Raw genomic sequence first — 12602 nt, forward strand, 5'->3', positions numbered from 1 at the left:
TTCTTACTACTTACTCGTGTTATCTGGAAATTGCAATTCTACTGAAGGAGTGAAGGTGCACATCCTTAATGTTTCAGTTCACTGAAGGTGCATGTCCTTAAGAAAATAGTGCAGCCCGTCCTTTTTATTTTTTTTCTTGAGTGAAGCTTTTTTATTTTAGAAGCAAATACATTAGCTATTTTTTTGTTAAGCTAGTTTCAATCCAAAATGACCATGTAAAAAGGTTTGTTGGGTCATAAAATATAAGGTTAGCAGCAGTGGTTGGAGCCAATTATTTTACAAAGGTGATTTAAATTTTAAAATATAAAGAAGATTGCCCATGACATATGGTAATTAATCTATGCTTAATGTTGATAAACTAGGACAATAACCGACCGAACAAAAATCGAAAACCAACCGAACCGTAGTTTCAAATACCGAACCAACCGAAGTTATATTGGTTCGGTTATCGGTGCACCAAATCAATAACCGAATACCGAACAAACTGAACCGAACTTCTTGCAAACCGCACCGCACCGGCCGATGCCAACCCCTATCCCCCCCCCCCCCCCCCGAAAAACAAATTACATTTTTTTGTATTTTAAATTTTCTTTTTTTTCATTGTTTTCATTTTTTGCACCACCCCAACCCCCTCAACCTCACCCACCCCCTCGGCAAAATTTGTTTTATATATATATTTTCAGTTCTGATTTTTTCATTTTTCAGTTTACATGTTCGAAATTTTACGATTTCCAAAGTTATGAGTTTGGAGGTTTATGTGTTTGGAAGTTTGCGAGTATAGAAATTATAGAGTTTACAAGTTCGAAAGTTTGGCGGTTCAGAAGTTTATGTAATTTGTGGGTTCGGAAGGTGGTTGGTTCGAAAGTTTATGGCTTCATGTTTATTGTATCTAAATTATTTATGAATACTCTTGAGAAGTTATTTTCCTTAATTTGCATATCAAACACCGAAAAGTGAGTAAGATTACTACTTGTTTTCCAAGAAAATATTTTCCGTTATACCAAACACACCCTAAAGTGAACAAAGAAATAACCTAGCAAAAAAGGACCAAATGTTAGAATCTGGTCCAAATTAAAAGCCTTAAAAAGAAAAATTTACTATCATAATAAAATGTATGTGAAGAGAGTAAATGAAACTAAGAATTCATATATGAATGACCTTGATTGAAAAACAATTTATTTGGGATTCAACCTTGAAATTGAGGTTATTTTTTACCAATAACACTAAGGGTGTGTTTGGTATAAAGGAAAATATTTTTTAATTTTCTCATTTTTGGTTGGTTTAAATGTTTTAGAAAATATTTTCCTCATGAACTCATTTTCCTCTAATTGGAGGAAAATATTTTCCCTATTAATAAGAGAAGAAAATATTTTTCAAAACTCCTTCTCAACCTTCCCCACCCTATTCCCCATCCCCAACAACCCACTTCCATACCCCACCACCACCCACCCCCACCCCAAACCCCCGCCCCACCCCCACCTACCCACCCCATCCCCTCCACCTCACTCCCACCCTAAATAAAAATATTATTAATAGTACTTTCTTTGTATGTTATAGATAGATTTTTTTTCATTTCAATAAAATGAGTATTTTCTTTTCATGAATGTAGAAAATGTATTTTCTTTTATTTCAATAAAATGAATAATTTTTCTTTTTTAACTAAAAAAAGAGTATTCTCTTTCTAGATATGGAGCACAAATTACGACGTTATTTTTGCGTAAAAAAGTAAAGCATCACATTAGTTCCTTTGGGTTTGTGTGAATTTTTAGAGACTTGGGGGGGAGGGGGGGGGAGGAGAGTAGCATAATAAAATATTTTGTACTCCCTAACCAAATACTAAAAAATATTTTTCACTCACCAACCAAACAAGGGAAAATAAGTGATAAAACCACTCATTTTCCATGAAAACATTTTCTAGGAAAACATTTTCCTTTCATACCAAACACACCCTAAAATCAATATATTCCACTGTTTTTTGTAATGTAATAAGTAACAAGTCGAATTACTTTATCAAATTTCCTAGGGAGTCAAATAAATAGCAATGTTAAATAAGGAAAGCCAGATGGTATATACATAGACCTATAAATAGCATTGGCTTGATAAGACAATGTTAAATGCAATTGATCTCAGTTGAAGTATTTGAACTTGGAGAGCATCAATTCAATCTTATGCAGAAGTCTAGTTGCTTCTTTTTCTCCAGATGCAAATGGATTGGTCCATTCCTGATAATGGTGAAGGCTGCCTGTGAAATCTGTGAAGAGCCCATCGACGCCTATCTTGTTTATCCAGTAGTCATACTCATTGTACGGATCTTCACTGAAGTTGAAGTGTAAGAATTTGTTCTCATTCCGGAAAGTGTATGGATGAACCTGGATTTGTTATTGAAACTCAGAGGACGAACGTGTAAGGAATGAAGATGAATTGCAAGATAGGAAAGAGAACAACAACAACCCAGTGTATTCCCACAAATGGGGTATGGGGAAGGTAGAATGTACGCAGCCTTACCCTTACCCTAGAAGGGAGAAGAACGTTGTTTCCAATAGATCCTCAAATAAAGAAAAGATGAAAAGAAGCACCGATAGTAATAGAAGATAGGAAAGAGAACAAGAAAGACTTATTTTGTGGAACCAACTCAACAATCCAAAGAAAGCACACAACATGCATTCCAATTCAAAACACTTTATATAAGATGTATACTTATTTTGTTTCCCTTCATTTAAAAGTAATCTAATCTTAGTTCACAATAAAATCAATAACTGTGGAAAAGAGATCTATGAAAGGAATAATAAAGCACCGATTAACTTCACATGTCAACAATATCCGAGAAAAAAAATGATTGATCACATACCTGTAGATTATGGGCATGTGCTCTTGCTACGAGATCAGAAGGTGTTTGCAGATAATTGCTAGAAACAGGAATTATGTTGTCCTTCCAAGGCCCAATCCCCACCACATATTCCTTGATGAAGTCGAGATAACTGTCTGAAGTAATCTCCCAATATGACTGAAATGTAAAAAAAAAAAAAGATCACTAATTTTCTTAGTAATAGCAAAATGGTGTGACAAACAGATTTCTCCAGGGACAATGTTGCGCAGACTCTCCAAAATGCCGCCACACCAGTGTCGGATCCTCAAAAATTGCACTACTTTTGGAGAATCCGACACACACCCGGCAACATTTTCGAAGAGTCCGAGCAACATAGTCTAGGGAATATTTTCAACATGCTACGTCCCCGAAAAGAGAATGCATGTTAGAATGTAGGTTCATTTCTTAATCAGGAGAGAGTAAACTTCTATTATTTATCAAGGCTGTAGAATGTACCTGTTAACCTTTAAACTTTAAAACAAGAATCTTTTAATATTAAATGCTTTCTACAAATCTTTACCACGTCTACATATAGACTGCAGATGATAGTAGGCATTTTTATCGAAGTCCCAAATGTAAACGGGTTTCCTTTTTGTATGTGCTTCTAAATTGTGGGTAAAAGCTCCCCCCCCCCCCCCCCCCCCGCTTTTTTTTGTTCTTTTCTTTTCGGCATTTAGCTTTTTCTCCATAAAGATAGTGAACATCTTTGTCACATACAGTGCTAGCTAGGTGCGGGGGAATGAAAACCTGATTGGTGTCTTGTGTTGGCATATTCACGTCATCAATGAGGAAGATCTTAGGCAGATCTGTTTGATTTGATATGTAAATTAGTGACGTTGGAGCAAAAGATTGAATGAATGCAGGCTGCTTTAACCATTGCTTTGACATATATGAACCTCTGTATCCATACTTCTTCAGCGTCTCAACAAACTTGTCCTCGAATCTCTTATCGCCTGGCCATTTAACCTGTTGGAACCTGCTGTTAGCGTATAAGATAACTGAAAGTAACACATAAGGATACCGGTTTTAAAATTGAGAATAACATATAAAGGTATCAACTGATTTTCCGGCAAAACATACTTTGCGATAAAAATAAGTTTCCCCTATTTTGTAGCAGAAAGGGAAAGAACTCGCCTGTTGGTTGATAAAGACTGGATTTTTTATCTCTGGATATATTCCAACTACTCTATGGGCATCCAATGCAATTGAGATGAACTCATCAAAAGTAATAATAGAAAATTCTCCTGCATGTTAAATTGACAATAAAGACGGTGAAAAATATTGGAGGCAATGGGATGCGTTTTTCTGAAAAACTATAGCAGGAATATGCATGTTATTATTGGGAAAGGTCAATCAAAGCAACATTTTGGCTCATGTTACATATTTCAAATAGCATACATTTTCCCTATCTTATTTTCTATGCACTAATCACATATCTTCAGTAAAGAAGTGCAAACCCATGGTCAGACTATGAAAATATTTTTCTACATAACATTTGTTACCAGCACAACATTTAGAGAAAAGGTCACATCATATTTTACAGGAACCTTAGAAAACTAACCATTATATTGCTGATCTCTGAAAGGATATCTTTGCTTTACTCGCAGAAGCTTCAATTCTTCAAGGGTGAAATCAACTGCATATTGGTACAAGAAATTACTAACAGACGAAGTAATCATACATATCATATCAGTAAATAAATAGTATACAACCTGGAAGTACATACTTATTTACATTTTCTAATACACATGGTTTAAATTAAGAAAATGAAGCTGACACGAAATGACAGCAGAAGGACCAAATGTATTATCGACTTGAAAAAAACAGAAGTTAGCACGAGTGATATTGTAACATCCGTACCGAGAAAAAATCCAGTAGTGTTGACCCCTTGAACCTCATAGGTCCTCTTCCGATTAGCAAACTCCTTGTGATTTGTTATATCAGTTGTATCGTCGAGGGTGACATCATGGAAGCATATAAGAGCACCGTCTTTAGATGCTAAAATATCTGTCTCGATGAAATCAGTACCCTCTTCAATAGCTCTCTGCATAATACTAAAGTTTCAGGAGCATATTTTGCAGTTTATCTAGAAAAACAGACTGCTTCTATTTAGCATCATTTATTGCAAGCAGAAAGGTGTTATTACAAAGAGTAAAAAGCATTTCCCCGACAACTGTTGGCAGTATTTACCAATTTCATTATCAACCATGTGGCCTTAAGTGAAGCTTTGTTATTGGAGACTAGATCCGGTTCCTACTTGCTACTTTCAGAAACCGGATTGTTTTAAAAACTATATAACGATTCTGTTACAGACATACCATGTATGCTGCTGCAGTTTCTTCAGGAATTTCTCCATTTGAACCTCGGTGTGCAATGTTGTACGCTCGAAATGTTTGTAAAGGCTGTTTATTTCTATCATTTCTTCTGCCAGGAAGTGGGTAGAGAGGTCTCGCCGAGCATCCAACAAAAAGTAGCAGAAAAATATAAGGGACAACACCTGCAAAGTACATTGAGAAAGAGGTAATATTCTGTGCATACACGCAGACAATTATACTCACCTATGCTTGTCTGTCTACGGTCAACGGTTTCACACGCAAACACATGGTATATGTAATGGTGCATGTATGGTTAGAGATCAGTATATACATGAATGCATGTAATTGATATCAGCAATTGATCAACTCTGTTAATCAAATTTATTGCGGCTTGAGAAAAGTTATAACCTCATATCTTTCAATCTTAAACATGGAAAACTTTTGGAAATTAACAAGCTGGATTACTCACGCAACAACAGCTGTGCCTCCGTATCAAAACTAGGATCATTTAGCACTTATATAAGCAGTCAATTCACATTCTTTAGCAACAAGCAGCACGATAAACGTGTGAAGTATGTACATTTAACAACCAACCATTCGGTCAGCCAAAGAATAACTGAATAGTATTTGCAGCTCAAGGATATCTAAACATATCATAACAATGCTATGTATTATTAGAGAAGAACTGCAAAACATCATTTGTGGTCCTATGGTTGGGAAACAAAGGAGACTACAAATTCACCTAACATCACATGATATTAATGGGAAAAAAGAGAGCCAACAAAACTATTCAGATCGAACAGTTTCTACTCTGAATGCTAACACCTTTCTGCGGTTTGTGGCACCAAATTGACCTACAAAGTGCTGTACAAACCGAATTCAGTAACCCCTAGTTAGCATGTAAAATTCTAAAGTTACATAAGATTTTTCACCAGTAAAAGATACTAACTGATTTCATAGGTGTAAACTATACTGCATTTATGAGATGCGAGCAAGCTTTAACATACTTATCTTCTTGTATCAGTACCACTCCTCCCCATAACAAATATTGTTAATGATATCACAACAAGTTACTTTAGATATAAAAATAAATGCAAAGACAGCTGCATATAACTCGTTCTTATCCGGGAAAGTTTTCACAAGATTTGGTAATTACCAGACAAAGCACACAGGTAAAGCTCTTGACAAACTTTTCAACCTTCCCATTTACTCAAAAGTGGATTATGCAGATATCATCAACTGAATGCAGATTTTCTATGACTTATTGTCACAGTACATTATTTAAACCTCCTAATAATTTTAATTTGATTAGTAAACTTCCTAGCTGCAACATATTGGATTTGATCCAATGCAACTGATTTAGTGCACTTTGGAAACAGTCAAACAGGGATTAATTTATTAATCCAAGATTTGACCCCACAGAGTACTTAAAACCCATGAAGCAACCAACTGTCAATATGAATTCACTTAATGCAGCTGCTATATTCTAAAAGGTGTCCTAGATATACAAAATCTAAGCTGAAAAATACATTTTTTCAAGAACCAAATTACAACAACAACAACAACAACAACAACAACAACCATATGGAAACTAAATCTCATTTTGAAAATATTATAACATATACACATTAATTCGACCATATGGAAACTAAATCCATTTCTGCTCTATTTGATTCAAATACTATATACAACAAATACTAACAAAAAAGAAAATTACAGAGACAAAATCTCATTTTTTTGCAAGAATTGCCAAAGGGGGTTTGTAATGCTTACTTGGTGAAACCATGGAGATTGTCCCTTAAGAATTTTCCAAAGAATTGCCAACTTGTTTCAGAGATAAGTCCTACACAAGATTGAAGTTTTATTGACGTATTTTGCAGATTCGTTGCCGTGGATTAACCAGTAATTCCAAAGAATATTCTTAAAATTGGATTTTCAAATCCCAGACGTGTTAAGGTTACATAAATGCTTCACTTAAAAAATGACAGTTTAATGAGAAAAAAATAAGATTTAGATCTACGGTTAATATGATTCCTCAAGATGACTGGCATGTCAGTGTAATTGAGATCACATTTAATTTGATGGGTTGGCAACTGACAATGGGAATCGTGAACAAAGCGACGACTTACCTGATTGAGATGATGATAAGTCCAATAATGATTGGCATAAACAATATCGTATCGTTTTAAAATAGTCCAATCAATTCCAACCTTAGGTTTCTAAACGAAAACTTATTCATCTATTTGCTTTCCATTTTTTGCGACCAGTTTGATTCGACTTAGAATTTAAGATTTTTTTTCTTCAAATATGTGTCTAAAATAAGTTATGAATATTTTTATGGTCATGGAAAATCTCATTAAAGATAAAATAAAAGATTTAAAATTAAATTATTTTTAAATATAAAAATATATAATATTATTTTTAGGATTAACTAAAAAAAGTACATAAACTAAATTGGGACGAAGAGAGTAAAAGAAAGCTAGGCAAATGCATAAGAAAAGAACTTAATTCCAAGAAAGCTTCAGTATTTAAGAAGGGGAAAAGAGCTTCAATAATAATATAATAATAATAATAATCATAATATAGTATTTAAGAACGTCGCACTCGCATCGTGAGTTAAACTTCGTTGTACCCTTGAGCAGGGGTGGTAGGGAGTTAACCTAAACCTCCTTCTCCGAAAAATTACACTGTACATATAAGGTAAAATTTGTTTTATATTTTTATATATTATATTTTGAATCCCTTGTCACTGCCCAAAAGTATAATTTAGTTGTCAAGGATGTTTAAAACCTTTGTGAGCTTGCTGGTTCAATTCTCATTGGCCATAATTTTTTCTTTTTTGAACCCCTTGGCTGAAATAAGTTTTTCTTTTTTGAACCCCTTGGCTGAAATAATTTTTTCTTTTTTCGCGCCACTGCCCTTGAGTAGTGTAGTATTGTAGTTTGACAAAAAAGATTTATGTACTATTCCTAAATCCTAATCTTATATGCAAGTCTAGACTCTACTCAAAATCTTTGACTAATACTAGGGCTGCTTATCGGGCGGATTGGGCGGTTAATTACTTTTAACGGTTTGGCTTAACGGTTATCGGCTTTTAAATGTATTAATCCGCTAGCCACCAGATAAGATATCGGGCGGATTGGTATCGGTTTAGCTCTTATCGGGCGGTTTATCGGCCTAATTAAATCTATATTGCGTGCATTAATTGTTTGTTGACCGCCTAGCATACAAATTCATAATAGAAAATTACACATTGAGTCCCGACAAACATGTCTGCTAACGCCTACATAAGAATGATGTAGTGTGTCATGTGTTGTAGAGTGAAAAAAGTAGAACACATTGTAGGCTAGATTACATCCCAAAGCAGACCACATATGAGTCCAGACATACATGTATGTTAATGCCTACCATTAAATCCCCAAGCAGACTACATTACATGAGTCCAGACATACATATGTCTGTTAACGCCTAGCATACAAATTCAGAATAGGAAATTTCAGTCTATATTCAAAGTGAGCCCAGGATACATATTTCAAAATGATTAATCCATAAGTGAGCAGAATACACAGAAATGTTTGGTCTGCAGCTAACGCCTAACAGAGCTTGAATTTATGCAGCTTCAAAGTTCAAACAACAACTTCAAATTTCTAACTTAAACTCTCAACCAGGCATTTCACGCTATATCATTAACCATACAAACAACACCGAGCAAAAGGCAGTTATGTATAGAAATAGGTATGGATTATAAGTAGTAAACAATTTACCGGAAACGCAGATGCGCTATTTCCCCGAACATAATTCAAGACAGTACTATCATCAATATTGTGGGATAAAAGTTGTGGCAACAACACTGTTGTTCTTCTATTAAACATAGACAACAGGCATTAGTTTTAAAAAACAAAAGCAGAGATGAACCATAGACAGCAGCTTAAACAATCTTATAGTAGGGTGGGAGAATAAGCTAAGCAAATAGCTGGAAGAAGTGGAAGAGTTTTTGATATTTAATATATATATGGATAAAAATAAATTTTATATATATATATATATATATATATTCTTAACGGGTTAACGGATTATTCGTTAAGAAAATTGAATAATCCGCCCCCAAACCGATAAGCCATTAATAAAAAAATTTCAATCCGTTCCCCGTCCGTTAAACCGTTAACCCGATACCAATAAGCCATTAAGTTTCGATTTCGGTTCGATTTTCGATTTCGGTTTGGTTTTGAACATCCCTAACTAATACACCACTTTTCTTATTTTTATTATTGAATTTAATTTGTTGGTGGGGGAATTAGTTCCTGAACAGAGGAAAGAGAAGAAAGAACCATTTTTCGTGCAACTTACACTGTTGAACATAAAGTGGAAACAATCATCCTTTTATAACGATCGGAAAATAATTTGAGATGACTAAGAAAAAAGAAATTTTGACCACTTCTTGGTTTTGTGTTTTGACGTCCAAATTCAAAGCTAACCGCATTAATGGGTAAATTTTACAAATAGTCATATAACTATAATTTTTTTTCACCAAAGTCATATAACATTGTTTTCTCACACAAAAATTATATAACTATGACTTATTTTCATCAAAGTCATACAACTGTGTTTTCTCACACAAAAATCATAAAACTTTTACTAACTTACACAAAAATCATAATGATCGAAAAATATAATTTTTAGTAGTATTTTCTTATCTTGTAGTTTTTTATTTTTTATTTTTAGTTTGATAAATAATAATCCCGATCTAGCCCACCCTAAAAGTGAATAATAAATCCTTCAAAATATGATATTTCTATCTTTTATTTTCTTTTCAAGATTTTTATTCAAATTGGTAGCATTTTTATTTCAAGTGCTCTCTAATTATGCCTTTTATTTCTTTATTTTTTTGTCAGAATCTCATGCATTCCGAACTAAATTTTTTATGGGAGAAGAATTCACTTTTAGTATTATTTTAACTTACGTATATGAGTATTGGGTCAGGCTAGGTTAGGTCATTCCTATTTTAAGAGAAAAATATAAAATTAACCGGCCGACCGAAACTAATTGCGTTTGCTAACCAAAATATATATAGAATATGTATGTCATATGTATATAATACACATATATATAAAAAATATTTTATCGGCTATTATTTTTAGGAGCAACTAAAAATATACTCATATTTCTTCTATTTTAATTGGGTAATTATTTATTAGACTGAAAATAAATAAAATAAAAAAAACATAAAATAAGAAAATACTATCGGAAAATTTATTTTCCGACCATTATGATTTTTGTGTGAGTTAGTGAAAGTTATATGATTTTTGTATGAGAAAATAAAGTTATATGACTTTGGTGAAAAAAAAGTCATAGTTATATGATTTTTATGTGAGGAAACAAAGTTATATGACTTTGATGAAAAAAAGTCATAGTTATATGACTATTTGTGAAATTTGCCCGGCATTTAGGGTGTGTTTGGTATGAAAAAAAATTCTAATTTTCCCATGTTTGGGTGATCTAAATGTTTAGAAAATATTTTCCTCCAATTGGAGGAAAATGTTTTTCCTATTAAGAGAAGGGAAAACATTTTTCAAAACTCTTTCTCAACCTTTCCCACCCTATTCCCCATCCTCACCAACCCACCCCCATACCCCACCACCACACACCCAACCCCACCCCACCCCAACACCAAACCTCACCCCACCCCCTCCAACCCACCCCCACTCTAAATAAAAATATTATTAATAGTACTTTATTTTCATGTTATAGATAGGTTCTTTTTTCATTTCAACAAATGAATATTTTTTTTTTATGATATAAAAAAGTATTTTTTTATTTTAATAAAAAAAACTTTTTTTTCATGTAGGAAAAGTATTTTTTTTCATTTCAACAAAAAAATACTTTCTTTTCGTGATGTAAAAAAAGTATTTTTTTCATTTCAACAAAAAGAGTATTTTCTAAAAAACTATTTTCCTAAAAGAAATATTTTCTACTCTCTAACCAAATACTAGAAAATATTTTTCGAAAAATATTTTTTACTCACCAACCAAACAAGGGAATAAGTGATAAAACCTCTCATTTTAAATGAAAATATTTTCTAGGAAAACATTTTGCATGAAAAACATTTTCCTTCATATCAAATACACCCCTTCAGTCTTTCATTCTCTTTTGAACTATAATTGAGTAATTTGCCAATCATTTACCCCGCAATTTATTAGCCAAAACACCACAATCTGAATCATATATCACGAGTTTGAATTCAATAACCTCCAAGCTACTGACATCTAGTTAGAATTTCTTTACTAGTATCTTGTTCATTTTATTTTCTTTAGCTCAAGGTTTACTAATCCTATTTATTCAGTAAAATTAAAAAAAGAAAAAGAAAAAAAGAAGTTGGTTGGTGCCCGTGGGTTATAGAAATTTAGGAGGGACAGGCAGTTTGCTTTTTGTTCTGGAAATAAAAGCATTATTGGGAGCACGCAGTAGCAGTCATCATTGACTTCGTCACGTCTGCCAATTCTTGTTTCCTTAGGGATGGTGTTCCCACTGTCAAGTGTCAAGTGATGTATATTGGGTTGGAGTATATCCTATGAGAAATAACTGTCTCAACCGATAGTGACACTACAGGCATACTACAGTAGAATCCCAAAATTTTATGGTTACGGCTTCGAGCCGTAGAAATAGCTATTAATATTTGCATTAGGGTAGGTCGTCTACGTCACACCTCTTAGTTTGCGGATCTTACCCGGATCATGTATGAACGTGGAATACTTTGTGCATCGAACTGCTCTTTTTTACCTTTAATGAAGATGACCACTAAAGCTAATTAGGCAAAGTAAAGTGACACTTGGAAGATGAGAAAAAGATAAATGACTTTGATAGCCAATTAATCCAAGTTGAGTGACCATCTAACCAATCTAACTCTTTTGGAGTTTGCGTTGCCCATCATGTTGATATATTTTCATTTTTCAGAAAATTTTAGAGAGGCTAGGGCTGGTTACATTAAAGTCCTTGACTGTCACTGTTATGGGGTTATAAATAAGAAAAGGACGTGCATAATCATTTACTGGAGTACCCGTTTTAAGAGTAAAAGGTGTAAGATATAAGTCTAAGTTCTATATATAGTAAGTTGTTGTGGTGTAGTGGTTATTTATTTTGCTTTTACTCCCAAATTTCACTTGTGTGATTATAATGATTATGTTGTTGGTTTTGACTTGTTGTTATTGTGGTCTACGTTCTATGTATACACAGATAGTTATAAGTTAATAATTACAGATAAATTTAATTTATATATATATATATAAAAGATGATAATGCATGGCTCTGTTACAGAGCTTGAAGTAGCTGCAGTTAGCACAGTCCATTATCTGTTCTGTTGGCCTTTAGGAAAACAGACTGTCTGGGATTTCCGGGTCCATTTATGATTGCTTATTTGTTATTAT

At 33.5% G+C, this 12602-nt stretch overlaps 1 protein-coding gene across 1 annotated transcript; it reads right to left on the bottom strand.

The window, feature by feature from the left end:
- Positions 1-1834: 1834 nt before the first annotated feature.
- LOC104090211 (glycerophosphodiester phosphodiesterase GDPD6-like) lies at positions 1835-7420 on the bottom strand. Its single transcript, XM_009595273.4, has 9 exons — positions 7311-7420; positions 6955-7024; positions 5185-5363; positions 4727-4910; positions 4428-4502; positions 4001-4110; positions 3614-3832; positions 2849-3004; positions 1835-2369 (listed from the first exon to the last, which is right to left on the bottom strand). Exons 2-9 carry the CDS (start codon positions 6965-6967, stop codon positions 2127-2129), a joined length of 1179 nt encoding a protein of 392 aa, XP_009593568.1. The 5' UTR covers positions 6968-7024; positions 7311-7420; the 3' UTR covers positions 1835-2126.
- Positions 7421-12602: the final 5182 nt, after the last annotated feature.

The sequence above is a fragment of the Nicotiana tomentosiformis genome, chromosome 6 (genome assembly GCF_000390325.3).
Source record: "Nicotiana tomentosiformis chromosome 6, ASM39032v3, whole genome shotgun sequence".
NCBI classification, from domain to species: domain Eukaryota; kingdom Viridiplantae; phylum Streptophyta; class Magnoliopsida; order Solanales; family Solanaceae; genus Nicotiana; species Nicotiana tomentosiformis.